We start from the raw sequence: 22884 nt of genomic DNA on the forward strand, positions 1-22884 counted from the left end.
AGTACCACTAGGCAACAGTGAGTGCATCACTGGAAACGTGGAAGTGCGCAGGAGCCGCGCAGAGAAATCGACGGGAAAGAAGGATCTAAGCAGCCAAAAGAGCATCTGGTGGATCTCTACCGCTGAACCATGAGAATCCTGTCGACATTTCTCTGAGAGAGGGGAAAAGGTGCCCGAAGAAAGAGCCTGGCAATCAGCGTCGATGCGCGCAGCCAAAAATGACGACAGTGGGACAGTGATTTTCTTCCACCATCTCGTCATTTTTTACAGTCATATGCTTGGATGCAATTCATCTCCTATGTCTACAGATCACAAAGGAAGGACTGGAAACCGAATAATCTCAGACGCAAGTGCGCACAGAGACGTTTCATCCTGGAAACCGTTTCCAGCGACTAATTACGCAGAGATATTGGTGTTTTATGGGCCGTTAAAGGATTTTGAACTTTCGCATGAGAACTTACTCTGTGAGTACAGTTTTGAACAGGTCGATATAGCCCCAACCTTCACGGGCGATGAGTAATCCACGACGCAGCAACTGATAAACCTGTAAAACCTGGACTGCGACTGGCGCGTTTGGATACCTTATCCTGTGCGTCGCTTATTATTATCATTTTTTCATATGGCTTCTATCCTCGGGGTTTGTAAACTACTCTTACATTATTGATATTTCATGGCTGTAGAGTGTAGCAACAGTAGTGTGTGGCGAAAGAGGATGGTGCAAGACTAACTGGGGCGAAGACAGCGCACTTTTATCGCCTTATTTCCAAAGAGGAGACATTGCGCACGGGCATTAACGACTGCAGCAACTACAACCCAGACTTTTTTTATACCATTGAATCCTTTGTTATTTCTTTCGCTGCTGTCATCGTAGTATGTCTGCACTTCGAAAGAAATTTGGGGACGATTATCAGGTAGTGACCACCTCATCTAGCGGGTCTGGATTCAATCAGCCTCCCCCAGAGAAAAAGAGGAAGAGGCAGCGGTTCGTGGACAAGAACGGGCGATGTAACGTCCAGCATGGGAACCTGGGTGGTGAAACCAGCAGATACCTCTCAGATTTATTCACAACACTAGTAGATTTGAAATGGCGCTGGAATCTATTTATTTTCATCCTCACCTACACGGTCGCTTGGCTCTTCATGGCCTCTATGTGGTGGTTCATCGCATACATCCGAGGAGACCTCAACAAAGCCCACAATGACAAGTACACTCCATGTGTGGCCAATGTCTATAACTTTCCCTCAGCCTTTCTCTTCTTCATAGAGACCGAGGCCACTATAGGATATGGTTACAGATACATCACAGACAAATGCCCCGAGGGGATCATTCTCTTTCTTTTCCAGTCGATCCTCGGATCGATCGTCGATGCCTTTTTGATCGGCTGCATGTTCATCAAGATGTCTCAGCCCAAAAAGAGGGCCGAGACTTTGATGTTCAGTGAACATGCGGCGATTTCTATGCGAGATGGGAAACTAACTCTCATGTTCAGGGTCGGCAACCTGCGTAACAGCCATATGGTCTCTGCACAGATCCGCTGCAAATTACTGAAAGTAAGTGGTGCTACTTTTAGTCGGGAGGCAAGCAGTATTTCAGTTTTATTGCCATTAATATCATGGTTCAGTCCAGGTTTTTTTTTTAGGAAACTGATGCTGAAAGGCCTACACACTGACATTTAAGCCTACTCCTCACATGAAGCCATGGTAGACAAAGCTTCAGAAACTACAGTGATGCAAACAGACACAAATAGACCTTACAGCAAGTCGACAAGACCAGGAGCAAGACATAGCACAGAAGGACATTTATGTATTTCACAAATTACATATTTTGCACAACTGATAGGGGGACATCTATCCCTCAAGTTTGCAAAGAGGCCTTCGTGTCCCTTTATCAAACATGCTGTCCATTGGAGCTGCAGCAGTTATCAATTAGTCGTCAACTATTAAATTAATCGGCAACTAAGCTGATAGTCGATTAATCAGTTTGAGTAATTTTTGAAGGGAAAAAAACGTCAACCTTCTCTAATTCCAGCTTCTTAAATGTCAATATATATTCTGGTTTCTTTACTCCACTGTACAGTAAGTTGTGGACAGAACAAGACATGTGAGGGCGTCATCTTGTCACCATTTCTTGACACTTAATAGACCAAACAACTAACTGATTAAAATAATTGTCCATTGTAGCCCTGCTGTTCATATACTAATCTTTAAACTGTTTCAAAGTGGTAGTGGGTTACAACCTGCTGTCCTTTAACAGGAGAGCATCATGTATGGATGTCCCTGCTGTCCACCTCCTGGCTTCACTAAAGTCTTTAGCAAACTTGTACAAACTTTTTAAAGCTCTACAGTGCACGTTCCCACTAATTATCATATCATATGCAGTGATAATAAAGGAGATTAAGTGTAACTGTCATAAAGTTTAAGGTAAGTATTAACTTAGTAAGTTTTACCACAGACACACTGCAGCCACATCCATCTTAGCAGGTTATTAAAACCGTTATTCACAAAGAGAAGGATTTTTTCTAGTTTCCGTGTGCTGTCACAGCAGGTGAGTATCAGGCAGATGAATCCAACAATATGTAGTAAATTAAAACCAGCCTGATTCAGTTGTTTAAATTCTCAGTGGTGTATTAAATCACATGCTGAGATGCATATTCCTGCAGTATATATGCCTCTTTAGGTGCCATTTAAGGAAATTATAGCAATTTCTCCTGATAGACTGATGACTGGTTGCTCTGATTGCGAATAAAACCCCGAGCAGCTCCCACAAAGGCTCTTGATGTGCTGTAGATAAGTCTGTCTTACCCCTTCCTTCCCCCACCAAACATCTCTGTCTCTGTCTCTTCTTGTACGCTTCCTTAGTCTCGCCAGACGCCCGAGGGCGAGTTTCTTCCGCTGGATCAGTTGGAGCTGGACGTGGGTTTCAGTACCGGGGCAGACCAGCTCTTTCTCGTCTCACCACTCACGATCTGCCATGTGATTGACACCAAAAGCCCCTTCTACGACCTCTCCCAGAGGTCCATGCAAACAGAGCAGTTTGAAATTGTGGTGATACTAGAAGGGATAGTAGAGACGACAGGTAAGTAACTGCAAACACGCATTTTTGTAGGCCTGCTGTTGTTGTGCTGCATGTTGTGGCTGCAGGCTAAGTGGCTGGAGATGTTCTTACATTGGGTTTTAAGTGCAGCAACATCTATTTCTGGAATCTTATAAATTACAGTGAGCTCTAACATAGGTGATAATAGCTGGCATCCAAATAGACTCACTATTGACCCCTTTATTGCATTGTATTGATTTTTGTTCTGTGGCAAACATAGAGAAGCTACGAATAGCAGTGGTTAGCTTTCCACATCATAGGTGATTAATTTTGTGTTGCAGGCATTAAGTTAACCAGTTTTTAATCTGTGCATTAAAACACCTTCTGGGTTTTGGAGGAGTAGAGCCAAGTTTTAAGCTACAGTAAAAGCCGCTGAACACTTTCAAACTCCAGCAGGGTCACTGTCAGGCTACATACATTTTCTTTTTCTCATCTGAAACAAATTCCATCCCTCCGCCTTTGTGCCCGTGCAGCACTTACCTCATGGCAGCTATTCTCAGAGAGGATAATAATTTGCTTTCTAAGGTCCCTTTGGAATTAGGGAATTCCATTTCCACAAGATGAGTAATGCCCCGAGTAAAATTCTCCACTGTGGTCATTTTGAATTCAACCGTTTATTTGACACAGCTGATATAGTGTGGGGAGAGCTCTTTGGGTGTTGTAGAGCGAACAGAGGAGCGGTTGTAATGGGAGAGTTCGGAGAAAACAGCATATGGAGATGTGACAGGGAGGCTGACACTGCAGGCAGCAATTAGCAAAGATATTCAGGTGCTATTGATCGTTAAGTGCAGTTTTATTAAAGTGTGTTTGCGGCTGAGATGCAGATTCCTCAGTTTATGACATGCAGCATTATGTCATGCTGATGAGAGTTGACATATTCTCAAGCATGGTGTGCATAGATGTTAATGTATTACAGTATGGAGTGTCAGTGCAGTCTGGGTACAGTGTTAGATGTGACCCACAAAATCTGGTTGGGACACCTGATTCTGTTTCTTCTTATGTGTTCAGTTAATAACCAGTGAACATGCAGCGTCAAAATTATGTTTTTCATGGGTGTGATTGTGATCCTGCTGCTTTGCACAGGTTGGTTTTAAGGTATGAGAATATTCAGTGCGGCGATGCGACTGAGTTATCATTGATATATTAGCATTTATTAATAGTATTACAGTGGCTGTCACAGGAGCATGTGTCATCGTATCATTTGTAATAGTCACAGTCTCAGTTTGAATTCACGTTTCGGGATTGTTGTGCTCAAATTTTTCACGTCACAGACACTCCTGCACCGACGAGCAGATGTGGTCATGTGAAGTCGGTCGAGAAGGCTGATGTAGAAACAATCTATGGTTAAAAATTTATGTACAGTGAAAGTCTAAATCCTCAGACGCTTTCATTTCTGGCCAATGTAACTCTGTTTCCATGGCAACCTCTCCTTGAGTATTCAGGATTGCAGCACTGCACCTAAACTTAGGTTTTTTATTCCTATGGTATAGGAATCATAACACAATTTCAGCAATAAAACAGGCAAACATGCGGTGCTGAACATTAGATGAAATTGCTTTTGTTGACAACGTCGTCTGCTATTCAGGAGGATCTCTTCTGAAATGTGAAAAGCACACGGAGGCGTTACTGTACCATGAAGTGCTTGCCAGAACAGGTGTTACAGCAGGGAAAGAATAAGATGAAATATTTATGAGGCTTGGTGTTTACTAGTGAAGAAGCTGCCCAACTCCCCAAGATCTATGTTGTTTTTTTTGAGGTTATGTGTGAAAAAAAAAAAAAGCGCTGTCTGGAACACAACTTAAAATACTCTCCACTGCAGATTAAAGCTACACAATCACTGACTCTTTGTCCTTCTTACTCAACGATAACAGACACAACTGTGTACCCTTTTTGACACAGTAACCTTTTGTCCCAGAGATCACGCCAAATATTTTGGACTGACTGAAGTTCTCTTTTATGCTCAAGAAAAGAAAAATATCTTAGCACGTAGGAGCTAAGAATTGTTACATTCTGCTGCAACCTCTGACAACCTCTACATTGTATAAAAAGGCAGGAGCTATTCTTTATTCCTTTTGAATAGGAGCCCAAGGGGTTTTTGATCACCACCTCAGTATGATGCACCTTCCAAATGAGACATGTAGGATGTCTGGTAGCAGCAGATTTTCTTCTGGACTCGTGCCAGTTGTGGCTTTGTGGTATTGAGTTTGGTTTTCTAACGCAGCTGGGGAAGATGCTGCTGAGGTTGAATTGGCTTTACATCACGTTGCAATTAATGTACTGTACATGCCGTCTGACTGCTTGCCCTGCAAAACAGGATAGCTGCAGGGAGGGGGGGAGAAGCACAAACAAGACGCCTGTACTAACACGTTTTGGTTGAGTTAACAGCACTAACAGGGATAATGTCTGACACAATAACAATCAATACGAGCAACAAAAAACGCATCACTCAACAACGAGTATCTTTACAGAGTGTTACAGTGTCATTGGCTACAGAGCAAATATGCATGTCAGGCTCTGTGTCTGAGCGTGTCATCCCCCTGCCACTTTGTTGATGTGAATCTCGGCATAATAACACCAAGCTGAGTTACTCCTGCATTATTTGTGCATTGCAGGAACGACAGGTGTTTGGATATAAAAAGATGAGTTTAACACTGCAAGAGTGAATAACAAGTAATGACTGCAGCTCGGCTCATATCAGATGTCTGTGTGTAGTGATAATACCAGTTAATAATAATACAATACATGAATTCAAGTTTTAAAATTAAAAATAAAAATAGATTTTGCAGTTGAACAATGAGCGTATTAATTCTCTCAGAGTCCGCAGTGCAGTAACATCTGCTCAGTTGTGATATGGTGGATTCAGCTGGACAAACGGATCACAGTTTCTCTTCTGTCATCAAAATATGTTTCCTTTAATTATTACATGATCAGCTAATATCTGTGCACAATATAGATTAATTATTTGCAACAGCAACTTATTGAAAGAAGTGTAATGCTGGCTACTGTATTTCATTTGTTTACTCCACAGTATCCCTTCCTGCTTTACAATATCTATTTCTAGCAACTAAAGCATCATTTAACTGTTTAATAGTTATGTTTAAGGACTTGATCATGGTTTAATACTGAAAAGTCAAAAGTGATTTGACATACGAGACACAACATATTCACTTCAATAACGTGACTGAAAAACAATGTCTTCCTAACATTAACCACAGTACTTTCGAGGAAGTAAACATGAACACGTGTGGGACTAAAAGCTCACTGATGCTCCCTTTACATACAAAAATAGATACTTTGATTTCAAACGCTGTAACCCCCACTACCCACATACTTCCATGTGTCCTTCATATCCTTCACATTCTCTAGATCACTGGTTCCCAACCTGGGCTTTGGGAATTTTTAGGGCTTTAAGCTTATTTTTAGGTTATTTTTAGTAAGTCTTGTACTCATCATACTCCTGTTGTTACTCTATTAGGCACTGGTTTTGCTTTTGCTCCTTGAGAACACTTGTATCTTGTATATTTGTATATTTTTGCCAGATATTTAGTCCTCTGTAGTTCTAAAACTGGGCCCAGTGAGTGACTCTGACCCGGGGAACCCACTGGTTGTTAATATGTGGTTACTGTGTTACTAGAATTTGAAGCATTCTCTGGCACAAGAATTTGCTTCGGGATAAATAAAGTTATATTTGATTGAACTAAATTAACAATGTCAATGTCAATCATTTTTGCGCAGAAAACTAAATTAATTTCAAGTATAAGAATCTTTAAAAATCTTGTGGGACAGGGGCACAGTGAAGACCTGAGCAAAAGCTTTATTCACAGGGCCTTCCCTCTTTGCAAAACAGCCTCAACTTGCATTAGAAAAGTACCCTGTTAAAATAACCAAAGAGTTAACAGAACAATGACCAAGCGTCAGACAGAAGAAAGCATGAACATGTAAGGAAAGAAGCTTGTTGAGAAGCTATGTAGGATTGTTAAAAAACAACAAGCAACGCAGACAGTGAATTGAATAAAAAGTTCCTAACAATATCAGGAACATGTATCTATGAGGGAATACAGTATGTGCAGGAAATAATCTGCCTGGAATTTATCCAAAACTCCGGTGCACAGACTCTCGTGCAGTTATTGCATTCACAAACTTTGGGTTAATTGTACAGTTTATTAATTGTTCTGTAATGTTATTGTTATGGACTGAATATATTAAAATATGTCACTTAGTCGGTGTTGTTGGTTTACGAAATGACAAAAAGGAGGTCCAATAAGGAAAAAGGTCGGGAACCACTGCACTAGATGGCACCAGAAAGCGGGGTCAAACCTTTCACACAACAACAAACAAGGCGACAGCAGAGGAGGTCGTAATATTGGGTGCATAATTTTTCTTTTTACTTTTCGTAGCTACTGCAGCTACCCTTGAAAAGTATGTGCTGATGCATGTTGTATGAGCACAATCGAGACATACTACTGTCTCATAACATTACGCCCTGAACTTTGACCCTCTTGCTTTTATATACGTTACCATGGAGATAAAACAGACAGCACTCGGATGGAGGTCAACCCACAGAGCCCGCTGTTGTTACTTTGTGATGTATATAGTTTGTTATTTTTATGGATATGTCCTATTGTCATTATATTTATGATTATTTTGTTCACTTAAACAATCAATATTGCTATTATTACCGTTCAACTGGTCATCAATCACTTGAATGCACTGTCATCCATAATTGCGACTTTTGACAGCTGTCAATCAGCTGTCATCTGTTTGCGGCTCAGTCAATGTGCTGGCTTGCATACTGCAAAATCAGACCAGATGCAGTAGAACATCCTGGTATTGTTGGGATACTGCATCTGACATACTATGTATTAGAACACACTAAATATTTTTCCTGCATACTATACGGTATGGTAGTATGGGTATTGGAATGCACAGAGTACCTTTTAACAGAAGCAGTGCTGTAAACAGTGGTGGTTTGTGAGGCTATAAAATACATCCTAACATGTGAGCAGAGAATTCTCTCCACTAAATTTTAAGTTCATTCTGCTCTGCCATTTTTAATAATGTCTTTGTTGTTTTCTGTCTTGCTTGAACTACCCTACACTGCCCCCATGATCTCTGGTGGTACTGTTCCGTTTTGTCCATATCCGTAAACTCTCAAGCAACATGCACAAATATGAACAAAATGAACACAGAGTACTGACAGAAGACTCTCTCTCTATATATATATGTATCTAATGTTTAGAATAAATGAGCCATCAGGATGCAGCCTCTAGTGTCAAAGTTAATCTCAGTATTGTATTTCACACACATAAGGCGCTTACTAAATGAGAAAAACACGTTGCCAACTTGAAACATAATTGGCAAAACAAATTAGTAGGCTACACTGTAAATGAAGTTTTCTACGTTGCTCTGCCATAATTTCAGCTAATAATATCACCATCTGAAAGCTATTACACACTCACACAGGTGTTTTTACTTATACTGCCTAATTAGATCTCTTCTCAGAGCTGTGTGGGTGTGTGTGAACGGGGCTTGAGTGACAGTTCCCCGATTCATCTGTTTGTTTAATAGTGGCTCAGACGTACAGTGGAGTGGGTCGTCCACCAATCGGAAGATCAGCAGTTCGATCCCAAAGTATCCTTGAGCAAGATACTGAACCCCAAATTGCTCCCGATGATGCTTCCATCGGTGTGTGAGTGTGTTAAAATAAACGAGTAGCAGGTGGCTCCTTGTACGGTAGCCTCGGCCACCAGTAAGTGAATGTGTGTGTGAATGGGTGAATGTGACTCGTAGTGTACTCGCCTTGAGTGGTTGAATGACTAGAAAGGCGCTATACAAATGCAGGTCCATTTGCCATTTAAGGCGTGACAACATTCTTATTGGTCTGTGGAGTTTTGTGACATGATGTAATGTCCAGCAGAACCTCACCCAGCTTCAGCCTGGCTTGTGGGCTAATCAGACAGAGTGATTGAAAACACTTCCCTGGGTGCACAGGGCCTTTAATTAACTGTGTGCCCGGCAGCTCACCTGGTAGAGTGGGCGCCCCATGTATTAAGGCTGTGGCCTTGCCGCAGCGTCCTGGGTTTGATTCAAGCCCACACTCCTTTGCTGCACGTCATCCCCTCTCTCTTGCCCCCCCTTTCACAATCTGTCCTAGGGGCGGCTGTGGCTCAGGTAGAGTGGGTTGTCCATTAATCTGAAGATCAGCGGCTCGATCCCTGGCTTCTTCAGTCCACATGTTGAAGTATTCTTGGGCAAGATACTGAAACCAAATTGCTCCGATGGCAGTTCCATCTATGTGTGAGAGCTTGTGAATGGTTACATGCCACCACGTATGAACGTATGAGCCTCGGCCACCAGTGTGTGCATCTGTGTGTGAATGGGTGAATGTGACATGATGTAAAAGCACTTTGAGTGGTCAGAAAATTAGAAGGGCACTGTACAAGTGCGTCCATTTACCAATCGAATAAAGGCAAAAAGCCACTGGTTTATATATGTATATATATATATATATATATATATATATAAAGCAATAAACATGAACTATGTAGCTTTGCGGCAAGTGGTCATTTGCATTGAAATTCAACTTGTGAGCTCATGTTTACGATACGGAAAACCACGTACACAAAGGCTTGAACTAGTAGCTCTATGAAAATTTTCCAGGTTGTGAATAACAAAAGGCGGGTGCTCACATTGACCCTTCTTGTGAACATGATAAACATAACCCCAGTTGAATACATCAGTTTTCTCTTTGCCGTTATTTACGCCATTGGTGCCAGTGTTCCAAATAAAAATGTGTGTGATAAATACATGAATGTGATGCGCTGCTCTGCTCATATTAAACATAGGTCTATTATCTTTGCGCCACAACTCATGGATTCATCCTGTGCCCGTCGACATAAGAGGAAAAAATGCTTCTTAATAATACTCTTTATAAAACAGCTTTTAGAGCTCCGTGGAAATGCCACTCAATACCAATCATTCTTTGTTCCTAAAATCATTCAACACAGGTTGTAATTGTGCCTGTGTTTCTTTTCTCGACGTTTGGCATTTTTCCTTCAGCCCAATGTGGGATACTTTGAGTCTACTATTTAGAGCTGGGTTAGGTTGTATACGACTTTTCACAATGCATTGTGGGATACTTTGAGTCTACTATTTAGAGCTGGGTTAGGTTGTATACGACTTTTCACAATGCATTGTGGGATACTTTGAGTCTACTATATAGGGCAAATAATTCTTACTATTCATTTGGACAGTACTACAAAATGGCACATTTTGACATTTTGTAGGTAAAGCACAGGTGTTACTAATGACATTAACACTGACTCAGCTGTGTTCAACTGCCCCAGGAAGCCATAACAGGAGCAAAGTTTCCATGCAAATACATTTTTCCAGAAGACCTGTGAAAGAAAAATGAAAATTAATGCGTGTTTCCATCCATCACTGTTGTCTTAACATCACAAGTTGATATATTGACAGACACAGCTAATGCTAATGCTAATGCTCCAGTCTGGGTCAAACCATTGCAGCAGAAGAGGGAGCAAAAAGATGATGTAATCAACCAAAAGAGCGCAAATGATGGTAAACAACATAGAACGTGATGGAAATATGGCATTTATGTTTGTTCCATGTATTAATTTGTCTCTTCAGTGGAGCGTAACCTTCAGTGAACGTTCAAGTCACATGATCATGTATAGCCTGTTCTCATTCCCAGGTCATCAAATACCACAACTTTGATGTGGCCCTTGGCATCTGACACAGAAGGCACCCTTGGGCGTCTGTATGAGACGCATCAGGCTTTTAGCTTATTCCAACGTAAACCCAGCTGCAACAATATTTCCCACTCAAACACAACTGACATAGTACAAAGAGTGAGAGAGTCCTGTGTGAAACCAAAAGTCACTATCATTTTAACTCAAACGACAATATTTTCCTAATTTTAAAGTAGTTCTGTTGCCTAAACCTACATTTCCTGTCAACACAGAAGTTTATTTTGAAAAGACACTGTATGCATTTAAAGACCGGAAATCGACACGTCCAAAACTGATGCTAGAGGGGTTCCTAGAGTGTCATAGTTTGAAGCAAACGACTGCTGACCAAGCTGCTGTATTTGATGAGTTGGGAGTGAGAACATGTTGTCACGTATGTCATGACATATTCGCTAAATCTGTTTTCCTCACACTTAGTAGCATTTTGTTTTCGTCAGTACTCAATCTTTTCCATCTCCCCAAAAAGTCAAAGTTTTTTGCAAGGTTTTCTATTTTCAGTGTTTCCACTCAGGTTTACTGATGCACACATTAAAAATGCACACAAAAATGAAACTTAGAATAACAGTGTGCTGGCATGCACAAAACCAGGACCCTGAAACTGAAGCAGATACATGGAAATCTAAATCTTATTAATGTGATTTTATAAAATTGATTGTTCAAGTCCTTGATTATGATTAGCTTAAACATGTTAAAAGCCATTTTCAAATACTCTGCGAAGCTGTAACCACATTACATCAGTATTACTGCACCAATTAACCATTGTTTCAAGATGTCAGATTTTGTTGAACATTTTGATTGACTGGGTGGGCTGAATGGTTGGCAGAGATGGACAGGAAGAGGAAGAAGCTTTTAAAAAAGGAGACACACTGACATTAATTACTCAACGCGACTTATCTGTTCTAAAATCACTGTAAATCTCAGCCTCTTGTAGCTTATTGCTTAAATTCACAAGTGTTCTTTTGCTGCTGTAACAAGTCAATATGTCGTCTGGGAAAAATGCTTCTTCTAAATATATAAAGTTGATCAAGAATGTGAAAAGAAAAGAAACACAAACAAACTGTGGTATAATGCTGTGTTAATAGCATTGCGAGGTCATTTTCACTGTGCCACTACAGAGCTTGAAGATGACCCAACTTTGACTCATCAGCTGATTCAGAACTACTACATGCAGTCTTAAAATACGTCAGAAGTTTAGATAAGTGTCCCATTAACACCAGTGATGCTGCTCAGCACTGCAAAGGCTTAAATACCAAGCCAGAGGCAATCTGTTCATTAGTGGAGCTGATTCTGAAGAACCCAAAATAAACTGTAGCTGCCAGTAACAGACGTTTAGGTCCCTCCATCCATGAAACTAATCAGTGTGTTGCAACTAAATTCATTTCATTATTTTCAGTGTTGGATTTGTACATGATGCAGTTACACCACAGCACTCCTATCTGAATGCCGCAGCTCCTGTATGCTGGAGATCTAATGTCATATAATTTAAGACCAGGCAGTTTTCAGATTAGAGAAATAATAACTAACAAAGAAAAACAAGCTGATGATTTATTTCACGGGGAACTCATTTTCATTACAGAATAGAAAGAAGTCTGTCAGTGCATTAGTCAATCCCTGGATTTTTGTCTGGTGTCTGGGGTCTAACATGGTGGCAGATCTTCACCAAATGTGCAAAGTGTTTTTAAATTCATTCATCGGCTGTAAAAAGCAATAATTCATGAGCATAAACTGTATTATCAGCATAAACCTTTTTCTCTTTTCAGAGTGATTTGACTTTCATGCAAATGTGCTCTGTGTGATTATTACATATGCTACTGGAATGCATGCAATGCTGCAAATATGTCATATTTAGATTTTTTTTTACCAAAGTTGACAACGTTTTTGAGGAAGTTTACTTCATGATAAACACCGCTGTCTTGGTGTTCATTTAAATGTCTGTATTTGTTTACTCAGAGAACTTTCAGTTAGACTTTAATTCACTCTTCTGGCGACACAGCACATTTGTACTGCAGGCAACACTCTCTGCTTACCGAACTAACTAATAACCCCTACGTTTGTAAATGGTTTCCCACTGAACGTGTGTGATGAACACAGCGTCACACTTCATCTCTTGATTAGGTTGTGTGGCAGATGACAGCAAAAAGATCAAAAGCGCTCTCTCTTCTCTTCGATAAAGTCGTGTGTTGATTTCGATTGTTTTCAAAGATTGCTGCCAGCCCCCTCTTTTCATACTGCTACAAGGCTTTCCTGTGATTCACTGTGAGAGAATAGAAAATAGAATATACCAGCTATTGGCTCAATTTAAAATGAGTGTGGGTGGCAGGGGGTTAGTTGCATATAGACTGGATCCACTGGTAATATATATTCATGTGTGCATAAATGTAGTATGTGACTGGAGAGAGCAGCTTTAAATAATGAACCGCCTACCTGTATGCTCCATATTTCAAACTGCGCAACTGTGTTTTTCAAATTAAGTCAGGGTTCAGACCTGTAGAGTCTGAGTTTGAGGAGTAGAAGCACAAATATTATGATTCCAGTGTATGAACACTGATAAATCTATAAGGATTTATGATCAGATATATTCGTTTCTAACATAGGGTGCTTTCACACCTGCCCTGTTTGGTTCAGTTCAATCAAACTCAAGCTCTTTTGCCCCCTAAGTATGGGCAGGTGTGAACACAGCAATCGCACTAGGGTGTGCACCAAAACAACTGTTGTTCCGACCTTGATCCGAACTAACCGCAGTCACATTACACATTGTTTGGGTTAAACATGAGCATGTTACAGTCCTGGAGGATTATTAATGTGCTCCTCCTCCTGTACTGCCTTAATATGCACATTCAGCACATCCAATTCATCAAAACACTGTTTTCTAGTTTAAGCTGTGTCTGGTTTGCCTAAAGTGAACAATGACAGCAATACAGTCCACGATGACCAGCGCTAAAATCAACCTATGTAGCTGTCCCTCCATTGTGACATTAGAAAGTGTCACATTTATCTTACAGTCTTCAACGTTTTCTTTACTTTCTGGATTTTTCCCACATGGAAATTCTGACCAATCAAGAACAGCTTTCTCGGATAAGGTATTTTATCTGGTCCACTTACAAATGCTGCCGTGACTCTAGGTCTGAAAGCACCCTTTGCATTAAAGGAATACTTCCTCCCTACATGATCATTTGTATGTCAATTGCTAACTCTGTGTTGTGTTGAATTTGTGAGGAAGTCTCTGGAGAATATTCTTGATGAATTGAGGCAAGGCAAGGCAAGGGGTCGGCGATTACCAACAGCAAAACTATATCAAAACATCAGTTTACAAACTCTCACACAACTGGTGCAGTTCAAGTATGCTTAGTAGCCTACTTCTCAAACGGTCGGCCATTTACAAAGGGGAACTGAACTAAAAGTGAAACTTATCTATGCTCTCTTCACACCCAGGGTGATTTACTACAGTGTACATGAGCTGCTGGTCAACCACAATCTCGATCAGTTAGTTTCTGTGACTTTGCTGAATCCCAACAAACCCTTTCAAACACCTACGTAATACAATAACAAAGACAAACCAGCGGTCAAGGCAGCGGCAACTCCCATGTTCAATGAGGTAAAATTTCTGTTTTTGTAAAGTTGTGAACGTAGACCCCTATGACTTCAATCCATCTAGAATTTTCTCTGTTTTTGGACTCCTCTTTTATCGTGGAGGCATGCAAGAAAAACAAAGGTTTCTTCATGACTTTAACATGGGGTGAGTAAGTGATAAACATTTGGGGTAAAGTATTCCTTTAAAGTGAGTCTTGCCACTCAGTTTAGGTAAATAAAAAAGTAATTACCTGACCAAACAATAATATTATTATATAATAATCCTCATAGCTTCAATTAAGTTATTGTTGTGAAACAAATACACATAAAGTCTATATTTAGAAATTAAATTAAGAGTAATAATTGCATTGATGCAGACTCTTTCTTGTAAAGCCAGCCAGCATAATTAATTGGAAACATCTATTGCCACTGATTAGCAATGCAGCCAAAGTCATGCCCCGATCTGTGTTTTATCATCAGCAGCAGTAATTGAAATGAAAATGGAGAGCTCTCTGTTGCACCAGAGGCCCTAATAGTTTCAATCATATGAGCAGGAGGCCGTAGTCCTGGAGGTGTTGGGTCGCCTGACGTCAGCAGCACCCCAGCTTAGGTAAACACTGGCGCAAGTGAACCAGCATATGAGCCAAGACTGTGCCGTCCTCTGGAGAAAGTGGCCATAATTCATTCTGAGTCATTACACCGAGAGCTTGTCCTCTCCTCTTGGTGTCACGCTCCCTGCGGGTCAGAGGGTTAAAGCGGGTTCAGTGGGGAAGTTAACGCTGCAGATCAGGTGAGAGCGGGAGTTTCCAATTAAATCTAATGTTCTCAGGGTGAGAGCTCAGGAGAGAAGCGGCTGTCCCTGCTGAGCTCCACCTGTGGAGCAATAAGCCATGTGTTGGATACCTTACAGCTCTTTTGTTAAAATGTATTTCATGCTTTTGGTTCATTTGACTTTATTAACAACACATATTCCAACTACCTGCCTTGTATATTTCAGCATGACAAATGTGCTTAATATTTGCAGCATCACGAAGAGGGTGTAGTGATACATTATGTCTGGACCTGAATACAAAAACACACTTTCCTGGTAATCTTCATGGTAAAATACAGGATTTTATCGTGCAGGACTTTCACTTAAAATGGAGTATTTTTACAATGTGATGCTTTTATTTGAGTGAAGAACCTAAATACTTCTTACACCACTGGGTTTTTACACAGGATTGTATTTCTTACTGTAAAAGTAAAAGCAACATTGGTAGATCTGAAATGATTTCCGAGGCTTGATGGTATAATACTTTATATGGGATGCAGTAAATACATACAGTAACAAGGAACAGAGACAAAATCATGAAGATCTGTATAATGTAATGCAATCTGTTACAATTGTCCTGCAGTGTCCTGTCTCCTAGAATATAAGTTTATATACAATTAATTTAAAACAGCAATTAAATTACATTTACAAATGATGTTCTATCAACATAATGAGGAGATGTTGCTGTAAAATGTTGATATGACATATGTTCACTGACAACATATTTCATTGGTTGTCAGCCAAAATATGTCATCTTGCCATACACTATCCACTGGTAATGACTACAGCATTATTTTTTTTCTTACTACCTTTCTTAATATTATTATTATTATTATTATTATTATTCCCTGACCTGAACCAAAGTGCTTTTGTTGCCTAAAGGCCTTGACACACAAAGCCACTAACGGTCAGTTGTTGGTCACTGTTGTGCTGTCAGTGAGTGTCTATCACACCAGATTTTGCATTGTGTCCCATACTGATAGCCCTCATCGGCCCTTGTTGGCATTTTTCAGCCAATTTAGCATGTTGAGTCGGTGCTGGAGACAGCAGTGCCCGTCTGTGAGTGAATTCACTCTGATTGACAGTTCAGCTTGGTGCACAAGAAGAGAAATGGAAGAGCCCGGTCTCATGCCGAAGTCAACGAAATCCGGCAGTTGGGCAGTGACTTGTGACGTCAGAAACCAATGAAACAAGGTTTCCATTAACATTGGCATGATACGGTTGCTGTTATGTAAGGGATAATGTATAATGAGCCGGTGAATACTGGGAAAATAACTCCCGACAGGGGAATAGAAGGTTTCATTCCCCTGAAGGGAGTTATTTTCCCAGTATTCACCGGCTCATTATACATTATCCCGCTTATTACACGGCTAATTATCAGTTAAATAAATAATGTTGTCTGCCTCTGCGAAGTGCATTAAAACCGACCGGATTTGACAACTTTTGGTGAAAGTTTTGTACTCACCCAGGCTTAGTGGACTGAACCGAGGCATAAAACTCGCGTAAAATGTCATTAAGCATGACTGTCGAGTGTGTATTCAAATCCGTCTTCTTTTGTTTTTGGCAGGGAAAGTCCGTAGGTATTCTTTTTCTTCAGCGGCATCCGTTAAAATCAACCACTTCTGTTTGTTTTTTCCCTCGGAAGTTGTTTGACAGCTGCAGTGTTGCAGGGCAGCATCCCTAGCAACGCTGGGCTACATAGCAACTGTGTGTAATGACTGTTGCTACTAGCAGCGGTCATTACACAGTAATATCAGACCGCAGAATGCCGCTACTGACCAATCATTCATTCATTCATCTTCTAACCGCTTCATCCTCTTGAGGGTCGCGGGGGGGCTGGAGCCTATCCCAGCTGACATCGGGCGAGAGGCGGGGTACACCCTGGACAGGTCACCAGACTATCACAGGGCTGACACATAGAGACAAACAACCATTCACGCTCACATTCACACCTATGGACAATTTAGAGTTATCAATTAACCTAGTCCCCAATCTGCATGTCTTTGGACTGTGGGAGGAAGCCGGAGTGCCCGGAGAGAACCCACGCTGACACGGGGAGAACATGCAAACTCCGCACAGAAGGGCTCCCACGCCCGGGATCGAACCGGCAACCCTCTTGCTGTGAGGCGAGAGTGCTAACCACCACACCACCGTGCCGCCCCTGTCCAATCAGAATACAGCATTTAATAGAGCTGTGTAATAAAGTTTAATAGCGCCCAGTGGCGTCAGAGGGAAATGCGGCAGGACAAGGATGAAAGATAAAGCCGCAAAAGTCCGAGTCGGGCAGACGGGAGGGGTAGTGGCCTGGTCCAACAAACCATGGCTTTAACCTGAGAGAGCGGTGTTTGCGACCTGTAAGATTATAAAGCAAAACCCTGTTCTTTTTTTCCTAAACCTAACCACGTGCTTTTGTTTTCTGAACCCAACCATGTGTGTTTGTTGTTCAAGGAAAATCAATTCGCTGCACTTATTTTGAAAGAGACTGTATGTAAACGTTAAATTTCCTGCAAAAACGGAAGACAATGCATGTAACAGGCAGAACTTGACACAGTGTCCCAGATCATACCAACACACTTGGGGTACGCTGCCTGTTATGTGTGGACGTGAAAACCAAACATCAATATGTGACGAGGTCGGAGTGAGAATGTGTTCTGAGAGGTGAGAAAGTTACACAAGGGTTAAAGTCAAGAGTGAGTGACATCAAAACAAACTTTGCAAACAAACATTTCATCATTGTTTGTATTGTTGTTTGCTAGTGCACATGTCAACATAATAGCATTGGGTTTTAAATATGCTAACTAGCATCTTGAATCCACCCTATCTAGCATGAAGAGTTATTTTCTCCCATGCAGGCGCAGAACATAAGTGCTAGTTGGGCATTGGCTGTAGTCTTTGTGATGTGTTCAGGTGCAACTTTTTGGCCAAGACACAGGTGACATGAGTTGATGCAACAACAACTAGTTCTTTGATGTCAATTTTGGTGTTTCTGGAGCTTAAACCAAACTTCAGACAGGAAGTCTGGACGTGGACCCAGGAGTCAGGTGTCACAGTCCTGCTCTTTGTATGTCTCCCAGTGCAGTACATAAATATAGTGTTTCATTAACTCAAAGAAACGCTGTCTCTGAACAAAATCCAGGCAGCAATTACGTTGTCACCACAGCATATTTATGAAAGCAGTTTGGTAATAAACTAAAACTTAATATCTCTGAGACAGGGTTGCCAGTATCTTCCATTTTTTGAGGTGTTGTTTTGACCAACTTTTTAGTCTCGATTATGGTGTTGGTGTTGTACTGGATTGTAGTGGACTGTATACTGCATGGACTGTACACTGATGTTATATTTACAATGAAGTCAGCTCATTAGAACAAGAAAAATGGCACCCTCAGCACCATAGAGAGTAGTCTCACACAATCTACAAATTCACTGAACTTTATAAGCTTGGCTAAAGCTTTGCTGCAAAGCTGTTGTATTTGATTACATTATAAAGGTGTTCATGATATTTTGTCCACTCTCTGTGTATTGGCATCTGCTGAACAACTCACTCTGAAGGGCAGAGAGGAAATCAGCTTTGCCAGTTTTAGATAAGCAAACACAGGTATTCTATTAACATATCTGTGAGATATAGCTCTTATGTCTACTGTACATACAGTAATTGCACTGGGGATGAACTCCACATAATGGGCATTGCAGCGAACCGACTGTGACATCCAGGATTCATTATCCCCTTTTAGATGAACTGTGCTGGCTTCCCAAGGGGGAGCACGATAATTGTGTCTTTAGGGATTTGTCAAGTCCCTGTTGGATGGCAATAAATCACTGGCGGAGGAGGTGTGGTGGTAGACCTGGGATGAACTGTTGTGACGAAACCACCAGGAATACATTCGCGAACAACGCCTCAGTCTTCTCGTCATGCTACGAAGAATTAGAAATAATTGACTGGGTCTCAGTTGCCTTTACCTCAGAAGACATGCACACTGTGCAGCTGCGAAATGATCTCTTTTTTTATTAATTAACAGCACAAACTGTAGACCTCACTATTAACCCCTGTCTAGATGGAGGATGGACACCTGGGGGGCAAAGTGTTACATGGCCATAATTGAGATAAGATTGTCGCTCCACTTGTCTCGGAGGTTATGAGGAAGATTGTGATGCACTTGCAGTGTTGGTCATTGGCAGCATTGATTAGTTGGGCTGCAACTGTCCCTGAAGTGCAGGTGAATCAATCCTGCAGCCTAAGCACAGAGCAACATGAACATGCTGCTCTTAAGGCTCGTCTTCTAGCGAGACCCTCCTCTGGGACTCATCCCTTTCTGTTTTTGTCACTCAGACGTGTTTTGAGTTTACTGGAATAATCTGCTTTCTAGCTTTAAGGGATAGTTTGGATGTTTTGAAGTGGGGCTGTCCATGGTAACTGCATTACTTTTAGGAGATGTCTTTCGGCATGCTCCCAGTTTGGAGAAGCAGCAGGAGTGCCGAAACAGAAGCTAAGTGATGTACTCCTGTGGATGGGCAGTAGAAGCAAAAAGTATTTTAGCCACCTAAAAAGTCCCACCTAAAAAAATCTGTAACAGTTTAAAGCAGGATTTATTCTTGTGTGTCAGCTTTATACAGAGCCTACGCTGTTGTGAGCATTTATACTTGTGTAGTGGTGTGTCTGTGTCACGCTGCAGTTACACCTCCAAAACACTAGTCAGCAACAGGGTTTCTGCAAAGTGCCGTAAAGATTAGTTGATTCAAAACACACATAAAACACACATTAAACATGGCTTAATAGCGACAATTTCAAACACAAGTACACAAACCAGCTTCACTATAACTCATAGCATTCACAGACAAAGCATTTGTCTTTTGCTGGACACATTTTCCCCACAAACACAATATGCTAATGTTTTTAGCACAAGCCTATGGCATTTTACATTGTATAAATTAGCCTAGTGGATAGAGGACTTTTCCTTTACCCATCTGAAGCCAGAGACAACAGCATCATTTAACAAAGGTAACATTACAAAATTCAGCTCCATTACAATTTACAAGGTTCACCGACAAAACAACTGTCTTATACTAAACACGTTTTCCAAACAAATATACGATGCTAACGTTATTAGCACAAGCCTATGGCATTTTATATCACATAGATTAGCCTAGCGACTAGCTGAGATTTCCTCTGCTCATATGAAGCCAGGATAAATCACACAAAAGACTTTTTGTGGAAGTTTATTGTCTTTATTAAAGTAAATACAAGCTTCGTTTCCACTGAGGGAAAATGTCTCAGCTTACAAAAATAGACAAGAGGTCTGTGTTGCTGCGACTTGTAGTTACATGTCTGGGGAGGTGCACGTCAGGCTGCGGCGCAGGGTATGGCATCGACTTGACGCAGAAGTAAAATCCTGCTTTATTGAAAGCTATTTTTATCACGTTACCTTTTTGTCAGACAGCCAAGTACAACAGGGGAGCTCCAGTTCCCCATCTATGCTCTCATCAAAGGCTCCAGACTCCACTGACAAAAACAGTAAGTTTTGAACATGGGGGCTGCTGGTCTAGCTTACTGGTGCTTTGATCAGTTAGTTTGTGTTACTGTGTGACTTTGGTGAATCCGAACTAACCTTTTAAATTGCCAAAGTCACGAAATAACACAAACAAACTAAGTGATCCAACGATATTACGAACAGTATTAAATCAGTGTTTTCTCAATGGAGTCTGGCTTTGAAGAGAACGGTATAATCGCTTAATTTCCCCATCAAAAATCGCTATCTGACAGCACTGAAAATATTTAAACTGATATTGATTTTTTTTTTGCAAAGCTTTTTTAGCTATCTAAAATAGGTTTTGCTGCTGCCCCCATCCACATCAGTACATTGCTAAGCTTCTGTGTCGGACTCGTGCTTGCTTCTCCAAACTGGGGGCTTGCTGACTTACATTAACTGTATGTAATACACTGACTTATGATAAGTACCTCATACAACCCCACTTGAAAAGATCTGAAACATCCGTTTAAGTGACCAACTTGAGAAAACAATAAGGGTACTTGCTCACCAGCATGTAACTCCTCTTTAGCACCACCTAAGACTGAGATCTCTTAAGGCATAAAAATCCTTCTTTTGTGTCACCCCCCCTCAGCTGTAACTCCTCTTCATGAGTTAAGTAGATTTAATAGCCAAGATCAATATGAGATATGAGATGAGATTACAGCTCTCTCTCTCATTCAGTCTGTTTTATGGGAAGAAAATGGTTTTCTGATCATTTCTTCACTCAGTGTATAATGAGGAAAAAATCATTCATAGCCCCATTTGGGTTGGACACCTCCCCAGTGTAATTTTTCCTATATGACCCATAATGGTTGTTTGGCCTAAAGGAAATCCATCAATTGCCGTTTTGCTCAACTGGTTCCCTTTACGGCAGTATTGAGATTGCCTTCACTTGGTAATATGTGCTCTCCTGGCTGTGTTAATGGCCTACAGCCATATGTTCCTCTAGCCTGCCTGACACCCCACCTTGTGAGGAGATGGTTGGCAGCCCCTGCTCCTATTCCCTTCCCTTCCTTCCCTTTCCAACAGCCTCCACACTCAAGCAATTGCCTCAGCATCCAAGCTCTCCCCTCCCCCACAGCAGTGCACTTTCCCTGCCTTTTCCCTCCATCAGCTTCCTCCTTGTTCACATTGCTCAGCCGGTGCTGTGTGCGTGGAATCAACATCAGCACCGCAAACAACTGGAAAGCCACCTTCACAAATGGATCATGCACGAAAACAGTATTTAATGGAGGGAGGGGACTTATTTCCATCTTTGAGAAGTCAAACTGTGAAAAACAGGTCACTGAATGCTCGTGGATTTCTCTACACTTTACCACTTGATGGTGGTCACCATAGAAACAGATGATCAGACAGGACTTGTGGCCACAATAGCAGTATCTGTATCTAAATGAGATTTTTTTTAACTCTATAAAAGGTACAATTTGTTCTATCCTTTGTAACGTTCCATTGAAAAGAGTAACAAGTCAGCAGTGAAAAGCCGAACTACAAAGAACCATATTATTCAGACCTGTGAATTGAACTTTCCTCTCCTCAGTAAGCTTAAACACACCACCCAGCATCCCTATATTCTCCTCCGCCTCAGCTTTCCAGTATTCAGCGCAGCAGCTTAATACGTTGTAACACGGATCCTAAAAGAAGACAAAGGGGAATTCTGCTTCCTGTTTTGCAAAATGAGGAACAGGATAATTGTCTCGAATTAATTGCTGCTCCTCGCAATCCAGCGATGCAGCAAAGGCATTTTGTGGACAGCCTTGGCCGCAGCAAGTGCCCGACAATGAGAGCAGGATGAATCTTGGACGGTGTTGTGTGGCCGTGCTCTCTGTGTGTGTGCACCGTCCAGATTCTCATGCTTGTTTTTGCTAGCATTTTTCTCATACATAACACTTGAGCTGTTTCCACAGCCGTGATAGACTGTCAGGGGACTTTGCTGACAGCACTGCACTGGTGAGTGAGTTTGTGTGAGAGTGCGCGCGTGTGTGTGGGTGTGTGACCATTTGAGTGACTTAGTGAAAGAGAGAGGCAGACAGAAAAGAGAGAGAGCGGGAGGTTATTTGTGATTTTGTAACTAAATAAGAGGTTGCAAAGAACTCCTCGACGTCCACCTTTCTTTTTCATC

The 22884-nt window shown here is 41.3% G+C and overlaps 1 protein-coding gene across 1 annotated transcript in view; it reads left to right on the plus strand.

Moving 5' to 3' along the window:
• kcnj3a (potassium inwardly rectifying channel subfamily J member 3a) overlaps positions 1-22884 on the plus strand; it is a 37120-nt gene continuing 14236 nt past the window's right edge. The window contains exons 1-2 of the mRNA XM_049594811.1: positions 1-1550; positions 2859-3075. Of these exons, the coding sequence (XP_049450768.1) occupies positions 873-1550; positions 2859-3075 (895 nt within the window). The 5' untranslated portion in view covers positions 1-872. The remainder of the gene's footprint in view (positions 1551-2858; positions 3076-22884) is intronic.

This window comes from Epinephelus fuscoguttatus, linkage group LG13, assembly GCF_011397635.1.
Source record: "Epinephelus fuscoguttatus linkage group LG13, E.fuscoguttatus.final_Chr_v1".
NCBI classification, from domain to species: domain Eukaryota; kingdom Metazoa; phylum Chordata; class Actinopteri; order Perciformes; family Serranidae; genus Epinephelus; species Epinephelus fuscoguttatus.